The 27,573-nt window shown below is 44.3% G+C and overlaps 1 protein-coding gene across 20 annotated transcripts in view; it reads right to left on the minus strand.

Moving 5' to 3' along the window:
• PKHD1 (PKHD1 ciliary IPT domain containing fibrocystin/polyductin) overlaps positions 1-27,573 on the minus strand; it is a 485,802-nt gene that overhangs the window by 430,874 nt on the left and 27,355 nt on the right. For all 20 annotated transcript variants that reach the window (XM_082729339.1, XM_082729341.1, XM_082729340.1 and 17 more), the window contains exons 12-26: positions 27,211-27,281; positions 23,734-23,835; positions 22,787-22,882; positions 20,076-20,217; positions 16,560-16,674; positions 15,279-15,557; positions 13,977-14,066; positions 13,784-13,874; positions 12,947-13,089; positions 11,218-11,348; positions 10,033-10,208; positions 7,304-7,442; positions 4,190-4,317; positions 1,759-1,943; positions 748-870 (exon numbers count right to left, since the gene is read on the minus strand). In XM_082729339.1, the coding sequence (XP_082585465.1) occupies positions 748-870; positions 1,759-1,943; positions 4,190-4,317; positions 7,304-7,442; positions 10,033-10,208; positions 11,218-11,348; positions 12,947-13,089; positions 13,784-13,874; positions 13,977-14,066; positions 15,279-15,557; positions 16,560-16,674; positions 20,076-20,217; positions 22,787-22,882; positions 23,734-23,835; positions 27,211-27,281 (2,011 nt within the window). The remainder of the gene's footprint in view (positions 1-747; positions 871-1,758; positions 1,944-4,189; positions 4,318-7,303; positions 7,443-10,032; positions 10,209-11,217; positions 11,349-12,946; positions 13,090-13,783; positions 13,875-13,976; positions 14,067-15,278; positions 15,558-16,559; positions 16,675-20,075; positions 20,218-22,786; positions 22,883-23,733; positions 23,836-27,210; positions 27,282-27,573) is intronic.

Consider the following 27,573-nt stretch of genomic DNA (forward strand, 5'->3'; position numbering starts at 1 on the left):
TTCTAAAATGGTAGGCCCCCAATAAGAGACTACATGACTCTTCCTTTCACCGTTACGTTAAACTGGTAGAACTCTACCATACTTGGAGATGGAGAAAGCAAAAAAAAAAAATAGGGTTTGTTTGATGCTCTACATATAAAATATGGATTAAAAGCACACACTCTATTTATAATACTTTTGCTTATGGAGGGAAAGGTTGTGGGGATGGCATGAAGGCATACCTGATAAAGAACACTTCAATGTTACTTCTCATGTTCTCTTTTATTCATAAATACACACAAAATATAATCTATCGAAATGTTGGCAATTATTAACCTTTGGTTTGGATACCCAGGTGTTGGTTACATTATTCTTTATAGTTTTCACATTTTAAAATTTTCTCAAATTAAAAGCAGATGACCTATAACAGGACTACAGGCAGACGGAAAAGATAAAAGGACATTTTAAGGAGAAAAGGCACGGACTTAGCTCATTTACTTTCCAGTGCCACTGGTGGAGGTAACAAATCCTATGTGGCTATCAACGTTCGCCATTTTGGGGACCATAATTACAGTATCAATAATTATAATAATAGGATACTGTGTTTACAAAGCGCTTCTATTTTCCAAGTGTTTTTCATGCACCGTGGAAGTAAAAAGGGGACAGCCATAATTGTCTCTGTTTTATGGAGTGGAAAACTGATCTGGGATACTGGGTGGAGACCCTTGGAAGTGGTGCTTGTACTCTGGGTGGCCCATGCACTCTCACCTGAGTGTGTTGGTTGGCAGTAACCAACATGTCTCCAAATATGGGTCCAAGAAAAACTCCACCATCATACACCACACGCATGGCTGCAGCAGGGTCCACTCCAGTCAGATGTGCATCAGAGACCTGAGAGGGTTACATTTTTGGTGAATTCTTTCAAGGAACAGAAGTCTAATCTAATAGAAGCCAAACCTCATGCATGATAAAGGGTCTCTTCACATTTCAGGTAACTAGATGCTAGAAAGTGAAGGTGACACTGGGGTGAAGCCTAGAACCCTAACTGTAAGTAACAGTCAATGAAAGCCCCAGTAGACTAGAGGAATATTTATGTGCCAATAGAGCTGCCAAAAAAAAAAAAAAGGCACAAAAAACAATCTTCTCTCTCTGTCTTGAGATATTCTGTTTCTATATGCTTTTCTATTTTATATGTTTGCAATCCAAAATAATAAAATAAAAGGTAAGGGGAAAGGTGCTATGAGATGACTCTCGTCCATCCTCCTTCTCTACCCCAGTATTCTGTTTGAAAACCAGATGACCCACAATACCATATAACGGGGATAAAATTTTATCTTGGGTTTCATTTTATAATAACCAAATGCTAGATGATCATTAGATTATTTTTTAAAACCCTAAATATGCAAGAGCATCTGGTTTTGTCATTATCCAGAGACAGCAAATCCTTTTCGAAACTTCCTTCTGTTGTGCCATCTGCCTCCATGATAATCTAAGTCAATCACATCTGCTTAAATTATCCAATAACAGATGTAGAATCATTGTACGATGGACACTGACCAACAACTTCTACCTACACTGAGTTAGGGAAGAAGACATTGGGTTTAAACTGCTTTATCAGCAATTGAATGTATGCGATAAAAAACATGCCTTGAAAACTTCCCGAATATTTGAATATTTCAACAAAATTAATAATTCATGACCGTTTTCACCCATATAATTCTGATTTTCTTTTAACAAAATGGCTCCTGGATGCCAAATCCACAGCACTAACATACATACCCTAATAAAATTGGGCAAATCTCCAACTTGGGTAGACCAGGAGAGGGTCCACACATGTTCGTAGCAAGACTTTAGATCCTCTGTCACAGCGAAGTCGTTGACATTGAGGTACCTAGATGTGAAGTTATCAGCATTGTTTTGTAAGAGCTTGCGAAGGTCACTAGCTGATACATGCACGGGGATATCTGTGGAATAAGGTTTTGATATAAAACATACAAGATACTAATTACTCCACCGCACCGGGTTTCCTCATTAAAATAACAGAGAATAAATGTCAAGAAGCCCACTAATTGTAGAGGAGACCCTCAAGTTCAAAATGTGCCTTTGAGTGAAACCCCAGCCCAGTTAACCATGTGTTTCCTAAGGCAAACACAAGGAGATGTCTACTTTTTATATTGTGATACCTTTAATCAGTATCCCATCTCATAGCATGCAGAGAGCATCGTCACATCAGACAAAGCCTTCTCCACTGTCAACTCCAAATATACACTCCAGACACCTTGGTAATGCCTGAAACCTTAATTAAATGGTGGGTTTTCCCTGGAAAAATTTAGCTGGCCCTGTGAACAGAGAAAAGTTGGCCACCTTTCACAGGGAGTGGGGGAGGCTCACAGCAGCTGACACCCATAAAAACTTAGCCAACCCAGCTGAGGAATGTTGGCATTGAACTTTGGTTTCTCTATTAGAATTCTTTTAAGCCCAACCACCTGCTTCCCCATTCCACATCCCCACAGAAAAATAACAGCGCTCTGTGCTTAAGCTCTGCTCGTGTTTGAACCCTGGTTCTTGCTTTACCAAAAGTTTCCATTTCATTAGCTACTCCCAAAAGTCCCGGGAGGTGGGCCATTTAGGTATCCTAATGCCTACTTTAGAAATGAAGAAAATGAGACCAAACAAAATTCAGAAGCTGGCCAATCAAGCGAGACGGGTTTTCACTTAACCCAAAATGCCTTCTAACTCCTCAAGGGTCTTCTTCTTGAAGTCCACACAGCCTGGGAGGGTTAAGAAAAGACCACTTTCTTTCTAAAATGCAAACAAAATTCTTCTCCTTTTAAAAAAGGTTGTTCCACATTTAGATAATGTGAGGCCATTACCATTTCCCAAGTCCTAGTTAAGGCTGAATTCCCTGGATTGTTTGGCAGTGATGTGAAGGGCGTCACAACAGAACACGGTGGCAGGAAGAGTATCTACAGACAAGCTGCAGCTCATGAGAAGGGAAGCATGGCCCAGGGATGGACTTCAGAGACACAGGGCGCTGTCACTTACTCACCCACATTTATCAGACTCCAATAGCCCACGGCCTTCAGTTTGTCCTAAGTGGCCAAATTGGAGTTAAAACCCCATTCTTCCCACCTGAGGAGATTCTTGCAAGCCCAGCCATCATTTTTCTTGGGAGGAGAGAAGACTTTTGGGCCATGTTCCAATTTTTATAAAGCCACCCTTGACCTCTCCTGAGCCTCCCTTCTGATTCTCCTAGGGTCTTACCAAACAAATAGTGCCATCACCTCTATTCCTTATCCTTTGTGAAATGTGTGTATTCTTAAGGATTTAGAAAAGGTTCCACGCCAATTACATCTGAAAGCTCTTTCTACACTTTTATGACCACTCAAATTCTCAATAGCATATGGTGTCACCATGCAGTTTGACTTGGAAGGATGATGTCTACCATGGAAATTGGCCTAGGAAACTCTAGAGAGAAGAGGATTGACCTAATAATCAAATACTCGAGTTCATACTCAGACCTGTCATCAACTGTTTGTGTGACCTCTGGGCAAGCTCCAATATACTGGGCCCCATGGGCCTTCAGAAAGAGACATCCGTGTCCTAAAACCTGGAACATATGACTATTTCCTTATAAGGCAAAAGAGTGTATCTTATATTACAGAAGATGTGGTTAAGAATCTTGAGAGGAACAGCTTATCCTGGGTTATCCAAGGTAGGCCCTAAATGCAATCCTATGTGTCCTTATAAGACAGAGACAGAGGAGTCTTTGAGACAGAAGAGGAAGAGTGATGTGGCCACGGAATATGGGCAGCCACCAGAAGCTGGAAGAGCTGGGAAAGAGATGCTCCCCTAGAGCCCTCGGGGTGGTGGGGTGGGGGAGTGTGACACCGCTGAAAACTTGATTTTGGGTTTCTGGCCTCCAGAAATTCAAGAAAACGGATTTCTGTTGTTTGAACCCACCAAGTTTGCAGTGATTTGTTATGACAACCCTGGGAAGCTAATCCACTCAGTTTCCACATCCCAAAGTTGGGATCCTTTTCAATGATATGGTATCATTATTGTACAGATCTTTAATTTTAACAAGGCCATGTTCAAACGCTGGAAACTAAACAAAACGGCTTTAAGGCTGTTTCTCAGGATACTGTTTGCCTGAGAATGCCCCTAAAAATGAAAATGAGACATTGATGCCCTCCAATTATCCCTTTACCAGGAATCTCTGTGGTAGGAAGTTGGATGCGGAAGTATCCTCCTAAAGGTGGGCTTGTCTTCTGTATCCTCTGTGTTGTCACCTGGACCACCCCAGATCCTTCTTGTCCTCCTTCAGTGGGCACAGAGCTGTGGCAGGTCAAAAACAAAGCCTTAAGCACAGTAACCATCCAGAAGTGCTACTCCAGACAGAACTTAACCCCAGCTCAAAGAACATGCAGTCAGCCATGTTTCTAGGACACAATCTCAACCTCCCAAACACTGGATACCCTGTCCCATCATAGCAGAAGAGGTGCAGTGGAAATTTTAAGATTCTTTATTTAAAAAAAGATTTTATTTGGATGCCTGCATGGCTCAGTCGGTTAAACATATGCCTTTGGCTCAGGTCGTGATCCCGGGATCCTGGGTTCGAGTCCCACATCAGGCTCCCTGGTCAGCGGGGAGTCTGCTTCTCTCTCTACCTGCCTCTCCCCTGGCCTATGCTCTCTTTCTCTGACAAATGAATAAAATATTTTTAAAATTTTTTAAAATATTTTGTTTATTTATTTGAGACAGAGAGATTTGGGAACACAGCAGGGGGGGAAGGGCAAAGAGAGAAGCAGGCTCCCTGCTGAGCAGAAAGCCCAATGTGGGGCTCGATCCCAGGACACTGAGATCATTACCTGAGCTGAAGGCAGAAGCTTAGCCAACTGAGCCACCCAGACGTCCCAAATATTTGGATTCTTACAGAATGTTCCACCCGGTCTCTGTACTGATCCTGGGAACACAGGAACCCAGAATAAAAAGTGATGACCCCAGCCTCCAGCCTCCACAGCTTTGGCCCTGAAGCACAGAGTAGACAGAACGTGGTCTTCTTTAACCCATTCACATCATTAAGTGAGCAGACAGTCCCCTGTTCCACAGACGCTTCCCCACTCTGTATCCGTCTGACACACAGGCCACTCCTTCTGGCCAACTTCTTAGCTGGTTCCTGTGTGCAAACACACTGGCCTGCCTAATCTTGCTTTTAATACAATATATGGGTCAAATAAATCACGACAAAGATGGACTATCATTCAGCCAATGAAATCATATTTTAGAAAAATCATACCATTCCCCATCAGTGATATGGGGAAATATTCAATTTAGGCCATTAAGTGAAATGGGCATGTTACCAAATATAGTGTGTAATGTATGGTCCCAATTTGAGGTTTAAAAAGTAAATATTATACATATATATATGGGTATATGTATACAAAAACTGCTTAGAAAAAAGGGAGTTAGAATATGGATCTAACATGTCAGTACAAGTTACCTCCAAGCAGAGGGATTATGAGTGACTTTTTAACTTTTCCTAAGTCTTTTACCATATTTTCCAAATTTTCAACAATAAATACATATGACCCTTATCAATATTAAGAACTACATATTGATGGGGATGCCTGGATGGCTTAGTGGGTTAAGCATCTGCCTTCAGCTCAGGTCATGATCCTGAGGGTCCTAGGATCAAGCCCCGGATCGGGCTCCTTGCTCAGCAGGGAACCTGTTTCTCCCTTTGCCTCTGGCTCCCCCTGCTTGTGCTCTATCTGACAAAAAAATAAATAAAATCTTTTAAAAAAGAAAAAGAACTACATGTCGATGCACTTAAATACAACTATACAGAAAGAGAATGATGGCATCTGTGTTGGGGGATGAAGTTAGCAGAGGCCAGCCCAAGGGGGTCCTGTGTTGCTGAGGCAGGCGGCTTCCAGAAGGAGTTAAGGGACTTGAGGAAATAGGAGAAAGGAAGGTTGCCAGGACCCTTCTACTGTGGACCTGTTCAGAGTAACCCAAATCACCCTCTAGCATTTCTGAGTTGAAGGGTTGGCATAGGGAATGCAGGACTGCAGGCTGGCTAAGATGGTGGCTCCTCCTCCCCCACCGCTGCTCCTTCACTCCTTGATCCTGTTGATGGTCTGCACGTCTTTCCTGCCCAGCGGGCCATGGAACACTAAGGAGAGCAGACCACAGACTCAAGCTCTCTGCACCTGCCCTTTATACACGGCCCCAGCCATGTATGAGCAGAACTCATCTTGGCACATGTTAGAAAAAGACGGAAAGAAAAATGTTAAAGGCAGCGCATCTCAAGTCTTTCATCCCTATTGGGGTTTAAGTGAATTAGAGCACATGTGTGTTCCAGGAGTTGGGTGGATGGAGCCTGATCCTCTGTTACTGCTTTATAAACTGCGCCTAGACTGTTGACTAGTAAGAAGCAACGCTTATGGGCCTCTAGTGCCATCTGGTGGTAAATTCTTAGAAACAGCTCTTTTTGTTGTTTTTTATTAACATATAATATATTATTTGCTTCAGGGGTGGGTACAGGTCTGTGATTCATCAGTCTTACACGATGTACAGTTCTCACCATAGCACATACCCTCCCCAGTGTCCATCACCCAGCCACCCCATCCTTCCCACCTACCCCCTTCCAGGAACCCTTGGTTTGCTTCCTGAGATTAAGAGTCTCTTATGGTTTGTCTCCCTCCCCTGTCCCATCTTGTTTTTCCCTCCATAATCACCCCTGCCCTGCCTCTCAAATTCCTCATATCAGTGAGATCATATGATATCTGTCTTTCTCTAAAGACTTATTTCCCTTAGCATAATAACCCCCCCCCCCAAAAAAAAGAAACAGCTGGGGTTTTTTTTCCTTAGACTATTTCATTTCGCCTCGAAAAATTCCAATTAAATTAATATATGGGAAATGGAATGCGGCAAGTAAACAGAATACAGTGGTAATGGGAAGCTCTGAACAGCAGAAAAATACAACTACTTAAAAGCAAATTTACTAGAAACTAGCTCTCAAAGTGTAGACCCCAGACCAGTAGAATCAGCATTGCCTGGGAACTCATTAGAAATGCAAAATCTCAAATTCTCAGGCCTCCCCTCAAACCTACTGAGTTAGAGACAGAGCCGTTAGGGCCCAGCAATTTGTGTTTTAACAAGACTTCCCTGGTGAATCCGTTCTGCATTGTTAAGACTCAGAACCGTGGTTTTAAGCAACAAGTCAGATATCTCTTCCTGATAAAAGTCCCACCTCTGTGTCCCCCAAGGGCAACTGACAACCCTAAGAAGGGACCAGCGAGCAAAGACCTCTCCCTACCTTGCGGTGATGAGTGGGAGCTCCCGGCCGCACCCCACCAACCAGAAGCTGACGTTGTAGACTGGAGGGGATCCCTCCACGCAGAGCGACTCCACCAGGTTGCCCCCGGGGCGAGCTGTTTCGGAATCTGCTTGAGAAACTAGAGACCAATGATCCCATCGTCAGCAAGCAACTGGTGTCTGGCGGAAAATCCCCACGGCAGACGCTGAGTTGCTTAGTTCTCAACCCCCACTTCAGGCAGAGATTCCCACCTGTCTGCCACCATGAGAGCAAAGGAAAAGGAGGCAGCAGGACTTCAGACCAGAAGGAAAATGGGAGGTCATGGTTGAGGGAGACAAACGCTAATTCCATAGCTAAGTTTAATAAGCCCCACACCAGGCCAACGTTCCTCTCAACGCTCTGGGACGCACCCCCACACAGCGAGGACCTACTGCAGCGTGGACTGCTACACCTTCCTCCTTTCCTCCCCAAGGCCCCTGGCAACTCCGGGAACCTACAGCAGATCCCCTTCAGAACACTGAGCGCACAGGCGCCCTCTAGGGGTATGTGAGCGCTCATTCACAGAGCGGGCTCAGCACATGCGCAGAAACAGGGCAAGCCTTCAAACCGACTACTGCGCAAATCCTGATTTTCCACTTGTATTAGGTAACCATTTGGCTGATCAACATAACCTAAGACTGTTTCCTCATTGGTTAAGTGGGAATCATAACACATCAATCTGCATGGCACAGGGAGTTTAGCGGGATGGCAGATTCAAAATGACCAGCACAATATATTTTTAGATTCTCTTCCCCAGGGTAAGGGACACGTCTTCCCCAAAACTGTATGATCAGAACAGTGGACAGTGTTCTGATCCACTGTTCTGTGGACAGTCAAAAGCGCAGCATCTTTGCATGACCCCTGCTAATTTAGCATAATACTAAGCACACAGTAGGTGTTCAATAAATGCTTATTTGCTCACCTAGGCACAGAGTCATTGAAGGCTTGGCTCCGGTGTCCAGATGCTAACCGCCCCCCCATCCCAGCTGTGTGATTTGGGGCAAGATATTCAACCCCTCTTAGTTTTGGCTTCCTCATCTACAGAGTGGAGATAATAGGAGCACTTTATGGGCTTCTGAGATCTCAGTGAGAAGTAAGTGATAGGCACCATTACATACAAGGAATGTTCATAGAGGAGATGAGATCAGAGAACATAAAGTGTGAAGCTGATCAGATAAATCTCAATTAACAATGGCTATCGGTTCATCTTGCCATTAAATCATCCTCAAAGCAAAGTCATCACCAGCAGGGAAACTAGACAAAATGGGAAGGGGGTTATTTCACCCAAGCCACTCCTCCCTTTCCCCCTCCCCCTCACCTCAACCCTAGGTGGTCCCACATACTGGAATATTTGATGGCTAACGGGTGGGGCAGTGAGGAGGGACTCTGGCTCCTAGACTTCAGGGGTTTAGAGAGAGTGGAAACAGAGTTGATCATCTAGTCCTGAGTTCCCAGTCAACGGTTCAAGTGCATGAAATATTGATCGCCTCAGCACTCCGGGAATCCAGATAATGCTTGGGTGGGGGGTGGGGAGAGCAACAAAAGGTCCAGCCAGTTGTCTTGGGCCCCAAGAAATTCAAGTGGTTACCCCAGCACTCCATTTGAATATTATCATCACCTAATTACACCATAACATGAACAGGGTTTGAAATCAGTCAAAGCACAGATGCCCCCAAACACTTAAACCGGTGAACCAGGTAAGAAATGGAATTTTGATGAGTATCCTAGAATGAGGAGATTTCAGGGCCGAAAGTGAGACCTCTTGCCACCATCCCCCAATCTCTCTTGCCCTCAGCTCTATAAGTTTCAGACAAAAGACTATAAAGGGAAAAGGGAGTGTGAGCAAAAGTTGGAAGCCTCGAGGCCCAGGGACAGACTGCCCCATTCTGTCTTGGCTGTGGGTTTCTCTTCCCCTGAGTGCCCATCATAGTTGGACAGTCTGATGAACTCTTTGTCCCTAGCCTCATGGACAAGCAAAGCTAGGGGAGGTTGCTTTGCCTAAAGGAGATCAAGGGGGAAGATCATGGAGGAAAGGGCTAAGCTTGAGCTCTGAGTAGGAGGAATGTGGATAGGCAAAAAGCAGGACAAGCCTTTTCTCATAAAGACATGGTTAACTCTCTCACTTTTCTGAGTCTGCCTTGAAGGTGTAAATGAGACCTTTAGCCCATTTACAGGACCAGATATTGCCTTATTCCTTCCAGCACTTTGCATGACAGATATAAATTCATGGACAGGTGTAGAAGTCCTGCTAACCTAACAATAATCATGATAATAGTAATAATAACAGTTTATATTTATTGAGCACTTCCCATGGTGCAAGACCTGTGCTGACTTCATTACATTCTATTCTTCAGTTAACCTTCACAGTAATTCAATAAGATGGGGTCCTGCTTATGCCCATTTTACAGATAAGGAAACAAAGCTTCTCAGCATGAAAGTGGTAAAATTGGGGTAAGAGCACAGAAGAGCAAGCATTGGATAAATGGGGGTGGGGTGGGGAAGGAATTAGCTAGAAAGATAGGGGGACCAAGAGCACACAATCCCAAACCAATCTTCTTTCCAGGACCAATCAGACAAGATGGGGAGCCACGTGTTTCCTCTGCATTAAAAGAAGAACTTCCCCAAGCAGAAAAAGCTGAGGTCAGCACTAGATAGACAGGCCCCTTACAGAGAGCAGATTCGATTATCACCTGTTATGTTTGTGTCCGCAATAATAATTTCATCCACATAGAACCCACGGGTCTCCTGAGACAGAGGGAAGAGGTCGATCTGGGAAACCAGCACAGAGGAGTTTGCCAGAGCTGGCTGGAGACCCACAGAGCCACGCACACAGGTCTCCCAGAGGTCCGTGCAAGTGAACCGCCAGCTGAAAAACAAAGCCCCCAGCAGAACTGGGCCTCTCTGTGTGCACCTGCAGCCCCTTCGCAGAGAGCCGAGTTCACCGGCCTGAGGGCCTGCAGACTGTGCAGTCAGGAGAGACACCCCAAGAACCCCTGCACCCCAGCAGTCCTGTGTGCCACAGGTACAGGCCTCCCATCCAAGACAGGCTCAGCGTGTGGAATCACGTGGGTGAGGCGCCCTTCAAGGCGGTCATTCGCTCATGACAGTGTCGGCAGCATTTTCAGATGACAGTATAGTTCTGCATCTTCAGCAGGTCATATGTTAGGCTCTAACCACAGAGAAGATTAATACCCCTAGACTCACTCAGGTTTAAGACCACTTACAAAACCCGTAAGACCATTATGGAAAGAACACCAAAGCAAGGGAGCAAGAGGCCTGAGTTTCATTGCAGAGTCTTTATTTACTTGCTATATAAAATTTTGGTGACTCAATAATTCTCTGGGTTGCAGTTTTTCCTATCAGTAATGTCAAGGAACAGTCTCTAAAATCTTTCCCACATAAGAGGTTCTATCATTCTATCCCCAGGTAAAGTGTCAAGGGTATTTGCAAAAAGTATTATATTCCTAACAACTAACTACTCTTAAATCAAAATTCTTAGTTGACTAAGATGTGTTCAGAATCCCAAGGGAAGGGGTGCCTGGGTGGCTCAACTGGTTAAGAATCCCACTCTTGATTTCAGCTCAGGTCATGATCTCAGGGTGGTGGGTTCGAGCCCCACATCCAGCTCCATGCTCAGGAGGGCGTCTGAGCCTGCTTGAGACTGTCCTTCTGTCCCTCTCCCTGCTTATGTACATGTTTTCTATCTCTAAAATAAATAGTTAAATTTAAAAAAAAAAAAAAAAAAAAAGAACCACAGGTTAATATCTGAGGCCCAAAATAAGAAATCGTCGGTACCTCACAGGGGCCCCTGTCCCCAAGAGAGCTAATCATCCCAGCCGGCGGAATTGCCACCACACTCCCCACAGATTAGCTACCTGTCGGGACTGGTCCCCACAAGACTCCAGTCACAGGTGATGTTCTTCTTAATGAAGTTTTGAGAGTCGGTTGTGAAAAATACGGTCACCTTCAGGATGTTATTCTTGTGGCCTTTGTATGCGAGGCACAACTATGGACACCGGAGAAAGGTATGAGTTCGATTAGTGCAAGAAGCAACGTGTCATCAAGAGGGTCCCGTCCCTAGGAAACTCCCTCATGCTGTGAGAGTTAACGTCAGTCCAAGTCCCATTGTCCTGGAGCTTACTAATCTCACCAGAAAGGCAAACAGAATAAATTGTCATTGACTCCGCGGAGAGTCATGAAATGCCTACCACTGTGCTTGGCAGTTAGGACTTTGGAGTATCTCAGTTAGAACAGACTTGTTCTGACCCAGTTACCTGTGTAACCTTGAGCAGGTCACTTCACCTCTCTGAGTCTCAGTGCCTGAACTCTAATGAGTTTCATTTTTGCTTCATTTCTGAATGAAGCAAAATTCCCAAGAAGAATTTATTACAGGATTTTTTTTTTTCCCCACAGTTGGCCTTTCGAACTGTATAATTCTTTTCTGGTCGGCAGGGGGGCGGGATGGGGTTGTCCTGTGCATTGGGGGATGTTTTGCAACATCCTTAGAAACTGCCCATTAGATGCCAGTAACACTTCCCAAGTGTAGCAACCAGAATCATCTCCATAATTCCAGACTTGCCCATGTGGGCAAATGGCCCCTTGTTGGGATCCCGTCCCGCAGAGAGCACGCTGGAAGATGGACGGGACCCCAACCTGACATGCCTAATCCCAGCTCTCCCAGGAAGTTCCACTAAGAACTGACTGAACCCTGAAACACAGAGGAGATGGAATTTTGAGGAATATCAAAGAATGATACAATCTCAGGCCTGAAGGAGAGTCCTCTAGTCACCCACCCCCAAACACTGCCATGAGTTCAGCCAGCCCGTTAGGCTCCCTCTAGCTCCCAAAGGGCAAAGAGGCTGCTCTCTTTTTATGAAAGATGGCTGTGCTAGTCAACCCATTAATTAAAAAAAAAAAAAAAAAAAAAAATAGGGGCACCTGGGTGGCTCAGTGGGTTAAAGCCTCTGCCTTTGGTTCAGGTCATGATCCCAGGGTCCTGGGATTGAGCCCTCATCGGGCTCTCTGCTCAGTGGGGAGCCTGCTTCCCCCTCTCTCTCTCTGTCTGCCTCTCTGCCTACTTGTGATCTCTGTCTGCCAAATAAATAAATAAAATCTTAAAAAAAAAACATAATAAATAACAGTGACTAGCATTTAACAGAGTCCTAACCAGTGCACACATTAGTAGGTTATCTCATTTAATCTCCACCACAATTCTAGACCATATGACTACCCATTTCACAGAGGGATAAACTAAATCGAGACCCTGAGGACATGTAAGGGTAGAGTCAAAATTCAAAATCAAACAGTCTGACTACAGTGTCCACGCTCTTCCCCAATGAGCAAAGAAGATCCTGGAGCATGTAAAAACATCCATGGATCTACAGCTAAGACAAAAGCATTTCCATGGAACCACTAACTAATGAAGGACCAGAGGTATCTGTTCACCACTTGAAACAGCAGCTAAGAAACCCAGAATCTCAGCCTGAAACGTGCATGGAGCAGATCCCAGCAAAGACTCCTTTGTATTTCTGCTTCCTCAGTCTCAACCCCAGAGCATAACCTTCCCTACCCAACCTACCCAGGAGGGTGAGGGCTGCTACTTACGTGTGTGTACTGATCTAGCTGGTAGCCCTCCTGGGAAGCCGGGGGTATTAGGACAAGGTGTCGAGGCTGGTGGAGGCTGAACCTCCCACAGAAGGGCTCTGTCCCACTGGTGAGGTCCCCCTCAAAGCTGGAACCTTCTGGGCCTGGAGGCAGATAAAACAGGAAGACGGGCATAGAGATTGATAAGACAGAGCTTCCCAACATGTGTCACGGGGTTGGGTTATGAGTTCACCGTGTCATCAGCCTTTGATCCTTTGGGTTAGCAGAGCTTGAGCTTGAGCTTGAGCTTGAAGGTTTGAAGTCTCCTGACAGCAGAGCCCCATTCTGTCTGCCACAGAGCATCAAACATTGATGACAATTTTCTCTGTGTACCATGGCATCAAAAACTATTGAGAAGCAGAGACAAGGAGCTCTGTCTATAACTGAGCTCACATTAGTATCTTAAAAAGTGGCCCTCGCATGTTTACAATTTAGTAAACATGTTTCATGTGACAATTCAACTGTTTCGTGTAACAATTCCTTTATTTGGCTACAATTTGAATTAAATAAGATACACTGTTGTAGTGTTTTCATTTCCTCCTGTATGGTTTGCCCTTTCTCCCATGGGCAGCATGGGGAGCACTAGGCTCCACCCAAGAGCCCCAGGGGAATGGCTTTTCTTTCTCTGAAACCCACACCAAGTGACCTCCTCCTACGTGTGTCATCACTCTCGTGGCCACTGGGTGTCCAAATCCAGCTTCCGTAACTTTTCTTGACTCTGGTAGCAGGAAATGAAAAAGATAGAGAGAAAGACAATGGAGAAGAGGATCAGCATTTGCCAAGCCAAGGAAAGCACACCTTGTTCAAACCCAAGCCAGAGTAGGCTGCTGGCCGAAAGGGGTTCCAATTTGCATTTGACGGCAAGTAACTCCTCAATGGCTCTTTGAATCTGTTTTTAAAAAACAAACAACAAACTCAAGAATGTACACCATAGACATAAAGACCTCTCCCCCAACTCCTCCACCTGTCATTATTTGAAGAAGGTTCCCACCTGATGGGCTGTGACATTTCCAGGGATTGGCTGACTGGTGACATTGTCCCAAGTAAGGACGAAGCTCCCTCTGCCAGACACGGTCAGCATCTGTCGAGAGTGACAGGAATAAGTGACGCGGGCTAATTAAGTCAGAGAAACTCGGGACACATCTCCTCCACTGTCTATTTCCTTTTATTTGTAATTTCAGTTTTATCTAAACTCACTACCATCTAGAAATATCTGTGAACCCAAGTGTCAGCACTGAAAGAAAACTCTTCTAGGTCGATCTCCCTATTCACCCGTGTCCCCCACTTCTTGTTAGGGTGTGAGACGTCAGTGCAGCCCCTGAAGGACCCCTTTCAGCCCTTCTCGCCTTGCGCCCTCTCCCAGGGGTGGGGTGGGGCCGGAGGGCAGGAGCAGAGTCTTATTCCGTATCTGCTTGGCTCCTCGCATGCTCCCTGACAGGCGCACTATATTTTAGTTACAAAGGAAGATCGGTCATTTCCATCACTTGCTCTTTTCTACCTTGTTCTATGGTTATTTGCATACATGTGTTACTATTAGACTCTAAACTTGAAAAGCAGAGTCCATAGGGATTCATCTTTGTACGCCAAGAAGTGAGCAACTGAAAGGGCACTGATATTGTTCAACACAAGTATGGGGCACCACAGAGAGACCCAAAGGCTTTGACCTGTACAAAGCAGATGGAGAAAACACCATGAGTGGAGAGAAAGGACCTGCATCAGTAACAGCAAAGGAATCACGTGTGTGCACACTCATGTGCTTGCATACGTGGGTCTGTTTGTTTGCAGGACTTTATCTCTACTCCAGAGAACAAGATTCTAAAAGAGAATTTACCTGGAAATTACTAAGACCACAAATAAAATTATCTTAATAATAAGATTTGGCGGGGCACCTGGGTGGCTCAGTGGGATAAAGCCTCTGCCTTCGGCTCTGGTCATGATCTCAGGGTCCTGGGATCAAGCCCCACATTGGGCTCTCTGCTCAGTGGGGAGCCGGCTTCCCCCTCTCTCTCTGCCTGCCTCTCTGCCTACTTGTGATCTCTCTCTCTGTCAAATAAATAAATAAAATATTTTTTTAAAAAACTAAAAAATAATAATATTAGGACTTGGCATTTGTTTGAGATGTCCTCACAATCCTATTGGATAAATACCCTATTCCTTTGGCAGCAGAATCATCATTACAACTCAAGCCTCCTGGCTCCCAGCAAGTGATCCCTCCATCCACTAGGCCAGATGATGTTCCTTCCAGCATTCAGCCCCTAAATCCAACCCCACAGGATGGAGAACAACCACACACCTGGATTTCTGGAAGTCTCTGGGCATGGATTCGGATTTGCTGCTTTTCTCGGAGGTAAGTGCTGACCACATCAGGATTCAGCCAGGTATTGTGGATCTGGACGCCAATTCTCATTCCCCTGCTGGGGGCTCTCCCACCATGCTCTGCTTCCAGGTAGTAGCTGGTGCCACCAACCAGCTCCAACTTCGGGGTCTTCCGTTGCCAAGTCCCGTCATGCCCATTCTGCTCCCAAGCGTCAAACCAGTCAGCAATGCCCACCTTGATGGAAGCCACTTTCACCTGGGGCCCAAGAAGCATATCACAGTCAATACTACGAAGCTTATGGGCATTTACTTCTCAAATAGCAAGTGCCTGAACAGCTACTGACAGGGTCTTTGGACTGGTCTGCTTTTCCAACAAGTCAGCTCAATCACACACCTGTGGTTGTGTATGCTTCTCTGCCCCTCACTCTATCTCTGTCTCTCTATTAAACTGTATTCGGATGAGGCTGAATGTCCATGTTTAGAGCAGAAACAGGCAACCTGAAACCCTGACTTTACATGATACTATGAATAAAATAATACTAAGCCACCTGAGAAACCTAGAATGACTTGACTGCACCAAGATCTACAATGTTTCTCTAGCAACTAGCAAAATAATTTTATAGAAGCATGTTAATAATTTGAGGGCAAAAGTGGTTGTCAGTGCTGCTAGTGAATCTTGGCTTTTTGTTAAAAGCACTTTTTATTATCCTTCAAAGCTGACCAGGAAATACCTAAATAAGACTGCCTACATCTCTGCCCAAAAATCAGGGGAAAATGCACAAGTTTTAGAATCAGACAGATAGTGTCTGAACTCTAACTACCATGCCTCCTCTGATCCAAGTGGCCTTCGATTGGCCATACAATCTTTCCAAGCCTCCATTTTCTTATCTGGAAAATGGAGATAAATATAATTAGCTCACAGAGGTGCTGTGAAGATCAGAGACAAGGTACATAAACGATGTTGCTTAACACTGGGCTTATAGTAAGTAAGTGCCCAATAAATGTGCCAACACATTCAACCAAATTCTTTTTCAACAATTAAAATCATGTCAATTATATCTCAATTTTCAAAAAATTTAACAAAAAATAACCCCCCCCACTCCCCCAACAAAATGAAACTTTAAAATTCCTAGTGTCTTAGTGACATGTTACAATTACAAGTAAAATAATGAGCACTTTGATGTTTATTCTTTTTTTTTTTTTTTCAGGAGTAAAGAACTAGGGACAAGAAAAAAAAAAGTAAGAGGAAGGCGAATACCTTGGTCTTTGGGTCCTCTGAATGACTGAAGTACAGGGAAGCTTGGTTGTCAGCCTGGATCCAGAAAGTGTAATTATTTGTCTCCGGAGCCACAAAGAATCCACTGAGCCGTGCTCTGGAAAGGAGAGAAACAGAGAGAAGTAAAAACAACCAACACCCGGATCACTAGACCCAACAAATGAGTGTTCTTGCACTTTGTTTTTCCTTAAAAAAAAAAATTAAATTTAATTTAAATTTAAAAAATATATTTATTTATTTATTTTTCAGAGTTTCACAAGCAGGGGGAGCAGCAGGCAGAGGGAGAGGGAGAAGCAGGCTTCCTGCTAAGCAGGGAGCCCAATGCAGGCCTCTATCTGAGGACCCTGGAATCATGACCTGAGCCAAAGGCAGACACTTAACTGATTGAGCCACCCAGGTGCCCCACTGTACTGTTTTTCTTTGTGGCAAGGAGGAAGAAATACTTGACTCTGTCATGTGAGTGGCCATGAAACAGCTATTCCTACAGCACCTGCTAGTCAGTATCTCAACCCATCCCTTCACAATGGCCACAACTCCCTTTGTAATCAAGGTGTCTTTGAGAAAGTTGTAGCTGCAGCACAGGGTTGTCTGAAGGCTTAGACCTTTAGACCTTTAGACCTGTACCGCTGAAATAAATTATATGTTAATTAAAAAATTAAAATTAGGGGCGCCTGGGTGGCTCAGCGGGTTAAAGCCTCTGCCTTCTGCTCAGGTCTTGATCCCGGGGTCCTGAGATCGAGCCCCGCGTCGGGCTCTCTGCTCAGAGGGGAGCCTGCTTCCCACTCCCTCTCTGCCTGCCTCTCTGCCTACTTGTGATCTCTCTCTCTCTCTGCCAAATAAATGAATAAAATATTTTTTAAAACAATTAAAATTTAAAAAATTAAATTAATTTTTTTTAATTAAAAAAAAAAAAAAGAAAGAGAAATATAGGCACCTGGGTGGCTCAGTGGGTTAAGCCTCTGCCTCCAGCTCAGGTCATGATCTCGGGGTCCTGGGATCAAGCCTCACATGGGGGGGGGGGTCTCTGCTCAGCAGGGAGCCTGGTTCCTTCCCTCTCTTTCTGCTAGAGATCAACAACTGAAATGGCCCCAAGTGATATTAAGAGAAGCTTCTATTTTGTCTCGCTCATGGTAGATATTAACTTCACAAAAGGTGTTTCTGGGGGTCTCACAGACTGCTGTGTCTCTTTAAAATATCATATTCCTATGGGTGAGAAAGGAGGTGTGCCATAATGTGGTATAGGTAGACTTCTGGAGAAATCACAAGACTTGCAATCAGAAAAATTCAGATCTTAGTTCTGATGCTTGATAGTTGTATAACATTAGAAAAACACTTTACCTATGGTTCCTCATCAACTAGACCTGGTCTAGTTGGGTATTTCTTCAGTTGTTGCTTCTCATGAACTAACTTGTCTTCGAAGGTCTGGAACATGGTAGTAAGTCAATACATAATCTGTTGAACTAAATAGGAAGTTCAGGAGACACACCGCATATGTGGAGGAAGATCAGTCCTTGCTGTCTGACTTTGCTCTGTGGCTGTACATGCATATGATAAGGCTGGTCATTCCCCAAGATAATGACCTTGCTCTCTACCTTCTGAACACAATGTTGTGTGTAACGTAGGTGATCAGTAAATAGTTTTTAATTATTTGAAGGTTTACTAATTGAACATTATCTCACAAAAAGGGTGGGGAGTGATTTGCTCTGAACCTACTAATTACCTCAACACCTACAGAGATTATTTTTCCAGTTAAAAATATTATAACCCACAGAGAAAAGTCAATAAAATGTGTCAACAACTTCAAATCAAAAGACACATCATACAACTTCAAAGATGCAGGCAATTTTATGAAACACTCCAAAAATATGACCATATATTTTTTAATGTTTCAGATCAATTCTAGTGACCTTAATATTAGAGACAGATATGGCTAAGCAAATGATTAAACTATCTCAATAAACACCAAGAATATTTTCTTTTTTTTTTTTAAGATTTTTATTTATTTATTTATTTGACAGACAGAGATCACAAGTAGGCAGAGAGGCAGGCAGAGAGAGGGGAGGAAGCAGGCTCCCTGCTGAGCAGAGAGCCCGATGCGGGGCTCAATCCCAGGACCCTGGGATCATGACCTGAGCCGAAGGCAGAGGCTTTAATCCACTGAGCCACCCAGGAGCCCCACCGAGAATATTTTCTGAAAATCATTTTGAAAATAACTATTTAAAGGCCCACCAATATAATGATTTATCAATTAATTAATAAATACTCTAATTTTTTTTAATTTAAAAATTTTGAATTTTAAAGAAATGAAGGACAGAGAATGGGAAGAGTTACTGTGGTTTTTAACTCCTCCAAATGGCAGTTAGAGACATTCCCTGCTGGTGGTACATATAGCCAAAATTCCCTTTTGTATTTTGAGGTGGTCTGACTCCTTAACACTTCCCTACACACTGAATATAGCTGAAAGGTCTTCCTTTGAACATGATTGATGGTTCTCAAAAACTATGATAAAGATGTATCATTAGGTGCCACAAAGGACCACCATGATTGCCACTTTAAAACTATATATTGGTGGTTAAATACCTAGTTAGTTAGGCATCTGGGACAATAGAGACTACTCTTTTCTGTTCACAGATTTCCTTCCTTCCTTGGCTTCTTTGATGTCTGAAATTCCCTGAACAGGGAACAAAGTCTTTCATTCCACAATTGAGTTGAAATTTTAAATGCCCAAATCCTTGGAGGAAGTCACGAAATGGCTGGAATTCACAGCCAGAGGTCATGACCAACCTCTTTTGAGAAGAGGTTTGAAAGGAGAAGAGATTCGTCACACAGTAAAGAATCCATCCCTCTGTATATACGCTAAGGGCACACGAAGAAAACAGTATGTCTAAGCAATTCTCAACTTTTTATATTTTTAAGACCACTTCAGAAAACTAGACATTCTGGCCATGTCCTTGAAGGGATTAAAAATGCTCAGAACCACTAATAGGAAAACCATACTCACACTGCCATCACTGCTATGGAAAACAATGTCTCTCAGAGCCCACAACCGATTCCCCTGCTAGGCGCCAGCCACTGGGTTGACCTTCGGCACTGGGTGCTTGTTCCATATGACCAAAAGACATATTCTTGCTTCTTTCTTTGGCACCAGCCAGAGGTTGGTTTCAGGTCTTGGCAAGTTTTACCCTGCTCTCTACCAAGCGTCCTGGCTTATCCAGCTCAGTGTTCCAATTAATAGTGATCTCCTGAAGCAGTCTGTAAACTGACTCATAGAAAATTTAAATTTTACCTATTTGATCAAAAGTTTGTGTGCACCTACAGAAGGCTTGTGTTGCACTAACATGACTGACACTGGTTGAGAACAGTGGTCAAACTGTTGTTGAATTGGTGGATGTTCCAATTTCTCCCCCTGGAAATCTCATTGCTTGTTGTCTCCTGGTCTCACCTAGGCCAGTAAAGAAAGACACTTCTGACAGGAACTCTGCTTTTCCTACAGCATACCTGAATGGCAGCCCTTCTTTTGACCAAAATCCAGGTGGTGAACTGGCATTCGGGACAATCTGCCACTGGTACCCTGGCATGCCTGAGGTGAGATCCAAGCCCTCGACAGCTTCTCCAACTTCAAACAGAAGCCCTCGGTTCCCTGTAAAACATGCATACCTCATAAACATCAGAGGCCATTCGTCCCCAAACTGGGGAAGTACTTTACCTCAGATAACAGAGTGAAGGTGATCCAATACTCTCTACAGAGGTAAGTCAACCGAGATCCCAATGGAGTAGTCACGTGAGAGGTTCTACAGATAACACAAATGTTCCAGAAAGCAGACAATATTGCGGAGTGTCGGACTGAGACTCTTGGAAAGAGATACTTGATAAGGAGCAGTAAGGGGAAATATTTTCAGAGGACCACAAAAAGGTAGGGAGCGCTTTTTAATGGGAGTGTCCGGGAAAGAGAAGCCAGTCATGGAGAGAACTGACCAACCAAACAAATGCTATGATTGAGTAAGGGAGGGCAACATAATTGTGTGCTCTGACTTCTCTTGTTCAGGAGTGAACTTCAGTATCTATTTTATTTTATTTTATTTTATTTTATTTTATTTTATTTTATTTGAGAGAGAGTGAGCACAAGCACAGCAGGGTGGGGGCATGGGGGTGGGTTGGGTTAGAGGGAGACAGAGAAGCAAACTCCCTGCTGAGCTGGTAGCCCCATGCAGGACTTGATCCTAAGACCCTGAGACCATGACCTGAGCTGAAGCTTAACCGACTGAGCCACCCAGAGGCCCCCTCAGTATCTTTTAAGGTCTAGTTCAACCTGGGAATTCTATTCCCTTTTTTCCCAGAAAATCAGCAATCTTTAAATTCTATATATGTCATGGCCCCAATGTGTGGATTCACCCATGGAACAAATCATGTGGCATGTTGCCGTTACATGATATTTTCAATGATATTGTACTGATTACTTTGTGTTTCATATTAAGCAAACCTTGACACCAAAGGTACATGTGCAATCAATATTACATGATTGCACCCTCGGACCAAAGGTGCAGCTAAAGAATTGTCCATTTGTGGATTCAGATTCCAGATCTGCCACTTCCGACATGTGTAGCTTTGAGCAAACTGCTTAATGCCTTCATTTTCTTGTGCAACAAAATGGAGACAATAATAAGTAGAGATCATGCACTAAAAACTAAGGGAGATGGTGCTATATGTCCATTGTATCTCAGTAAGGCTGTTGGGGGGTGGGGAGGCAAATGAGTCCATTTAATAATTCTGGCAAGAAAAAAAGGGGAGCGTGAAATATATACACAAAGAGCCTGAAATATGTAAGTACTTAATGAAGGATTGCTGCAGTAATTATAATTATTATTTTAAGCTACTACTGTCGTTCTTTGTGAAATCCAAAAAAAAAAAAAAAAAAAAAGGCAGTACATAAGGAACAAGCAGAAAAGTAAGAGCATATTTTAATATAGTACTCAGATTACTGGAGAACTGTTCTGATGCCTGTCCTGAGCATGGAAACAAGTCCTGGGCACCTCCCCTCAGGAGAGGCCAGCCGCAACACCCCCTCCATCTCCACGGGACCAACCAGCTGTTGCCAAGCACCCCCCAGTGGGCCCTGGAGCACTGCTGCCTTACATAGTCTTCTGCCCTCCTTTCATAGGAGAAACTTCAAAAGGTCTTCATAAAGGACATTAACTTTCAAGAACAGCTGCATTCAGGAAATAATCCTACCATTACCCAAGCAGCTAACGCAGGAACCACTCGAAGAAGGGACAGCTCTCTATTTCCTGACAGGAAACACAAATTCTCTCTACCACCTGCTTCAGTAGTTTTGTTTGCTTGGATGGGAGCCTTCCCTGAGTAAAAATGGCAGATCTGGGACCCAGAGAATGCTCAAGCCAAAGCTTTGCATGCATTTTCACACCTGAATGGTCTTTCTTTAGAAAGGCTTCTCCCCCTGCTGGGTTACTTCCCCTGTAAGTGCAGAGCTTCTGGAGTTAAGCTCACTATCTGCACTTGAACCATGAAGTCAGCCCCCGTGGGGCAGGTAAGGAATACAGACGCGCAGAGCCCGTGGTTCCAGGCTACGTAACATGCCAATGGCCCTTCATCCCTAATGACACCTGAGCTTCCAGAAAAGTGCTCCAGGGCCTTGCTTTTCATCTGCAGCAAAGAACAGGTGGACTGTTCCTCCCGGCCTCCCCCATTTCAGCCCACTTCAGGCATAAACTTGAGGCAACAACACATCCTTACTTTCCAAAGAAAAAGAAATGGCATTTAAATGCACCCCACCATGCCCCACTCCCTGGCCTTGCCTGCTGCTGTCATTATGAGCACAGGAGAGGGCCCTTGAATGCTCTGGTCTTCTCAGACAATGGACTCCCAACTGACCCATGGTGTGGAGGGAGGCAGCTTAGGGGTTTCCACCAGTGGCTACAACAATGTCTTGACTGTAGTTATGCTTTCCAGATCAGGTCTCCCCTGAACCTCACTGGTCATTCATCAGATTGGGGCTAGAAGTGCAGTGTGGTGAAACACCAAAACAAAGCTAAGCACCTCTCTGAAAGGAAAGCCCTGACAGTGGTGTCTGGGGCCTGGAGCTCACAGAGCTAACCAGTCAAACAGCTGAGGGAGCAAACACTCATTTCTACTTCTCCGTCCCTCGCGGTTGTAACGAGTTCGCTGAACAGCCGTGGTGATGACTTCCTTACCTGCCTGAGGGGCAGTGAGCCTTGCACTTTTTCCTGGAGCCCTGGTGGTGCACTCAATCTTCCTGGGAGACACATCTCTAATATCACATGGAATACCTGAGGGGAATTTTTTAAATCAGATAAGTGGACAAAGAAAGAGAGAGAATGAGGAAGAAAGAGAGATAGGTATACTGAAGTAATGGCAAGACAACACAACCACGCTGAAGTAGACAGGCTCCTATTCTAAGGCAATGAACTGGATGTGGGTCATGCAGCAAATATTGTCCCCCAAAATGCAGGGGGCCAAGAAAGGGAGTGGGGTCAAACACCTTATGGCAGGTGTGTGACGAGTCAGAAAAGGCAGGGCAATGGGACAGAGGGCAGCTTATAGTAATCAGAAAGCAAGCCAGGCAAAGCAATGCCATTCACTGAGGACACACCCCACCACTCAACTGAGCATGGGAGGACAGGTGTGACGTGAGATGGTGAGGACATGTTCCCGCATCCTTGGCGTCACCAACTGGAGGAGACGTCTACCTGGCAGAACAGAAGGTGCTCAAAGAGTCCCACAGAAGGATTAGCCTAAAAGACATTCCAGAAGAATCTACATAGCAAATGCCTATCTACTCTAGCTTATAGAGAAGGCTGAGCAAGGAGGGTGAGGAGAGAGGTTGCCTTTCAGTAGGAGTAAACCTTTGTGAAGAGGCTGCCAGACTTTTCCCTTCTCCTCATTCCCAGGATGAAGACCCTGACGCAATTGCCCATGAATTATGAGTGTGTCCGCAGAACACCCTGTTCCTGCAGGACACCTGGTCTCCACAAAATGGGTCAAACACCTTATGGCAGGTGTGTGACGAGTCAGAAAAGGCAAAAATTGCTCCCCCCACTCTTTCCATGCCGTAAGAGGTATGTAATCTCCTACAGCATTTAAAACTATGAACTACTTTCAGCCATTTCAACTTAGTTACCTGCTATGGTAACCTGGACAGGATTGTCAAAGAAGTCTCCTGTAATTGTGATGTCTGTTCTTCCCCCAAGGCTCCCAGTGTCTGGAAACACCGATAGTATTTCTGCAAAAGAAAAAAAAAGTAAGCTTCCGAATATAGACCAGAATGTGACCCAGATAATAATATAATAATAGAAGGTTACCAATAATGTATTCTTTTTTAAAATATATTATTTATTTATTTGATAGAGAGAGGGAGAGAGCACAACAGGAGGAGCAGCAGCCAGGAAGAGGGGGAAGCAGACTTCCCACCAGGCAGGGATCCCGATGTGGGGCTCGATCGCAGGACCCTGGGATCATGACCTGAGTTGAAGGCAGACGCTTAACAATTGAGCCACCCAGGCACCCCTCAATAATGTATTCTTTTTTTTTTTTAAGATTTTGTTTATTTATTTGACAGGCAGAGATCACAAGTAGGCAGAGAGGCAGGCAGAGAGAGAGGAGGAAGCAGGCTCTCCGCCGAGCAGAGAGCCCAATGTGGGGCTTGATCCCAGGACCCCAGAATCATGACCCGAGCCAAAGGAAGAGGTTTTAACCCCCTGAGCCACCCAGGCGCTCCAATGTCAACTTTTCTAAGATGAGCAACGGCTGGAACTTTTTCTGGTAATAGTCATTCAAAACGCATATAAGGACTCATCTATAGCAGTATGTATAATACCTATAGGATCAATATTTGAAAGTCACTCATGCTATCAGCAGAAATCCCTACATACCATGATGCTTTCTTAGGCAGTCTGTCACCAGACCTCAAGTACTCAATGTACAAGTCACAGAACATGTAATGTACAATGTATATGTATGTTACAGAATATGTAACATATTACTTATAACGTAATGTAGTATGTTATAAAGGAATCAACTTCGGATGCACCAAGCAAGGCCCTGTTCACCCATATGAGTCTGCAGTTTGCACTAAGCAAAAGAATGAATCCCACTACCGTCTTCAGGAGACTTGTCCTCTTCCCCATCTTGCATGCTCCTCTCCCGGTGTGCACTCACCCCTCAATCCTTCTGTGCTGCCTCCTGACTGCTTCAAAACCCCACTGTCAGATGCCTCATAGTCCCCAGATGTAAGATTTTCTGGTCCTTTCCTCTCTATGATCCAATTTTAACCATTCTAAGTTCCATTCCCTGCAGGGGAAGACGAGTTGTGTTCTCCAGTAAACCGAAGATACAAAGGAGCTAATCATGAGTTGTTGTGGAGTTTATCGGGGCATTTCTTACATAACGCTCCTGTCCATGAAACAATATAATTGTGACATCCTGGGCTAGTGAAATTAAAAAGAGTACATGAAAGTACACAGGGGAGGTTTAGGAGTGAGGGCCTGGTGGACTACAAAGAAATTTCTAGAAATGACTCTGGAGCTGAATCTTAAAGCATTAGTTAGAACTGGCCAAGTGAAGGAGAGAGAGAAGGGAAAGGGTGTTTAAATAAAACAAGTGATAGGGCGCCTGAGTGGCTCAGTTGGTTAGGCGACTGCCTTCAGCTCAGGTCATAGAGCTGGAGTCACCGGATTGAATCCCACATCGAGCTCCCTGCATGGCGTGGAGTCTGCTTCTCCCACTGGCCTCTCTCCTCTCATGCTCTCTCTTTAATAAATATATAAGAAAAATATCTTTAAAAAAATAAAAAATAAAGTGATAGGCTGAGTATGGAGAGAAGTTGTGTTTCAAGTCCATTTCAGTGTTGCTGGAAGGTAAGAGGGAACAACGGAGCAGGAGAAGCTGATGAGGAGAAGACCAGAGTCTGAGACCTGTACCGTTTCCTGTAGAGGGCAGCCAGCAGGAGAGAAGCATCAGGTGTGTATTTGGTGTAGGGCATGGCAGTGGCGATGTTAAGCATGGAAGCAGCAGAGGACAGATGGCAGATAGGGGCCCCTGGGGGCCATTGTGGCAAGCTGGGCAAGAGATGATGGGGTTCTGAATTGAGGCAGTGGTCGTAGAGATAGAGTAGACACATCATCTTTAAGAAATCGATGGGAGGTCTAATTGCAGTAAGTAAACTAAAACTGTACCTTGAAACCAATGGTAGGTAAAACCAACAGAAACTAGTAACTGAATAAATTAGAGACTAGAGTTGGGAGGAAAACTGTAGATGAATCCCCAGATTCTTCCTCAACTCCTTTTTTTGACAGTTTTTAGAGTAGGACGGACACCATTTTGTCCAGTACATAGGTATTTAATTACACCTCAGAAAGACTAAATGACTTAATAGAACTCAACAAATCACTGAATGTTAGCCCTCAGAGAGCTCTGCTGGGAACTCTCTGTCACCGTTCACAACATGTCATTGTCCACATTCCCTCTCCCATAACCTCCTCTGCTCTGAGCTTCTCTGGCCTGAGAGTCCTCATCCCAAGAAGACATTGGTGCCAGAAATATGAAATAGCTATGTGATTGGAGATACCCGCCAGCCTGTAATTGTTCAGGGTTCAAGAGCGTTGGTCAACAAAGCTTGTGGTCAGGTGGCCAGGAGAGTGTACTTCCCATTGTTTATTACTTTTGTGTGTAAGATTTTGAATTTGGATTTGCATTTTCTAGCACTAGGAACTTTGGTTTCTTTGCCTTTCTGGGTCTGTGTCTTCATCTGAATTAAATAAACATTGAGCTCACATGTAAAACACTCAGCAAGCTCCAGCCCCACTTCTCTTGGCCCTCATTACCACCATCCCCTCAGAGGTTTCTTCCAACTGACTCCCAAAGAGACTAGTTACACTGTGTAAAAAAAATAAAGGCAAGGGTCAAAATTCAGCTTTTTACACAATTATATCCCCTCTACAGAGTGAATAGAGTGAATGACATTTGCCCCACCACCTACTATATTTCTTGCACTTTTGGCAAAGGTAGATCCTGCTGTCCCTGGAATGGGTTCCTCCCTCACAGTCGCGTCTACAATGGTTTTATGATCATTGTCAAGACTCAAACCTAAGCGCTCTTCTTCAGTGGTGAACTTCCTACTGCCAAATTGGGTTCACAGTTTCATCCAAGTTTCCAATTTTCAGCATTCATTTTTCAGCATGGAAGTTTACCCTTCAGAGAGCCACACCATCGTTGAACATCAATATTAGCAAGTCATAAATTGTTGGGTGAATGTTCAGATGGGGCATTAAAGTAACCGGAAAGATACACTTTTGTACTTTTGGGGGCCACTGCTTTTCTGTTATTTCTCAGAACACAGAACAAGGATGACTTCCTTTCTTTCATTCATTTTTTATCCACAAACTCTGTCTATGATCAAGCCTCTTTTAATATAGCACACACACAAGCAATTTTTTCTCACCCAAAACCTAAGAGTCACCCATCATTATGGGGGGTAGGGGGACAGTTTCAGGTGCTCCTGGTTTTAGAGAAATGGCACCAGGAGAAAGGGAAGAAGAATCCAACATTGAGCGAGGTGTGAAGGAAGGAGTGAGGAGTTCAGGGAGAAAGGCATTAGTACCTGAGTGTGTCTGGTACAGGAAAAGTTCCAGTTTAGCACTGATCATCCATGCATTCTTATGTACTATGGACCTGCCAAGACAAAGGTTTGCTTTAGATGGGAAAAAAAAAAAAAAAAAAAGCATTCGAGATTGCATTTCTTAAATCAGCTGCCTACAACAAAGATCAAGGGCCAGCCTCCCCTGATCTTTTGAACAGTCTGGATACCAGCTCCCTTTGATGAGTAAAGAATGATACCCATGGGGAAACTTGTGTTTTGTGATTTTGAAAGTTTTTGATAATAATACCTACTTCCAGGGAGTCCCAATAATACCTACTTCACAGAACATCACAAATGTTAGGGAAAGATGAATGTGAAAGGGCA

The sequence above is a fragment of the Mustela nivalis genome (assembly GCF_964662115.1).
Source record: "Mustela nivalis genome assembly, chromosome: 5".
Taxonomy (NCBI): domain Eukaryota; kingdom Metazoa; phylum Chordata; class Mammalia; order Carnivora; family Mustelidae; genus Mustela; species Mustela nivalis.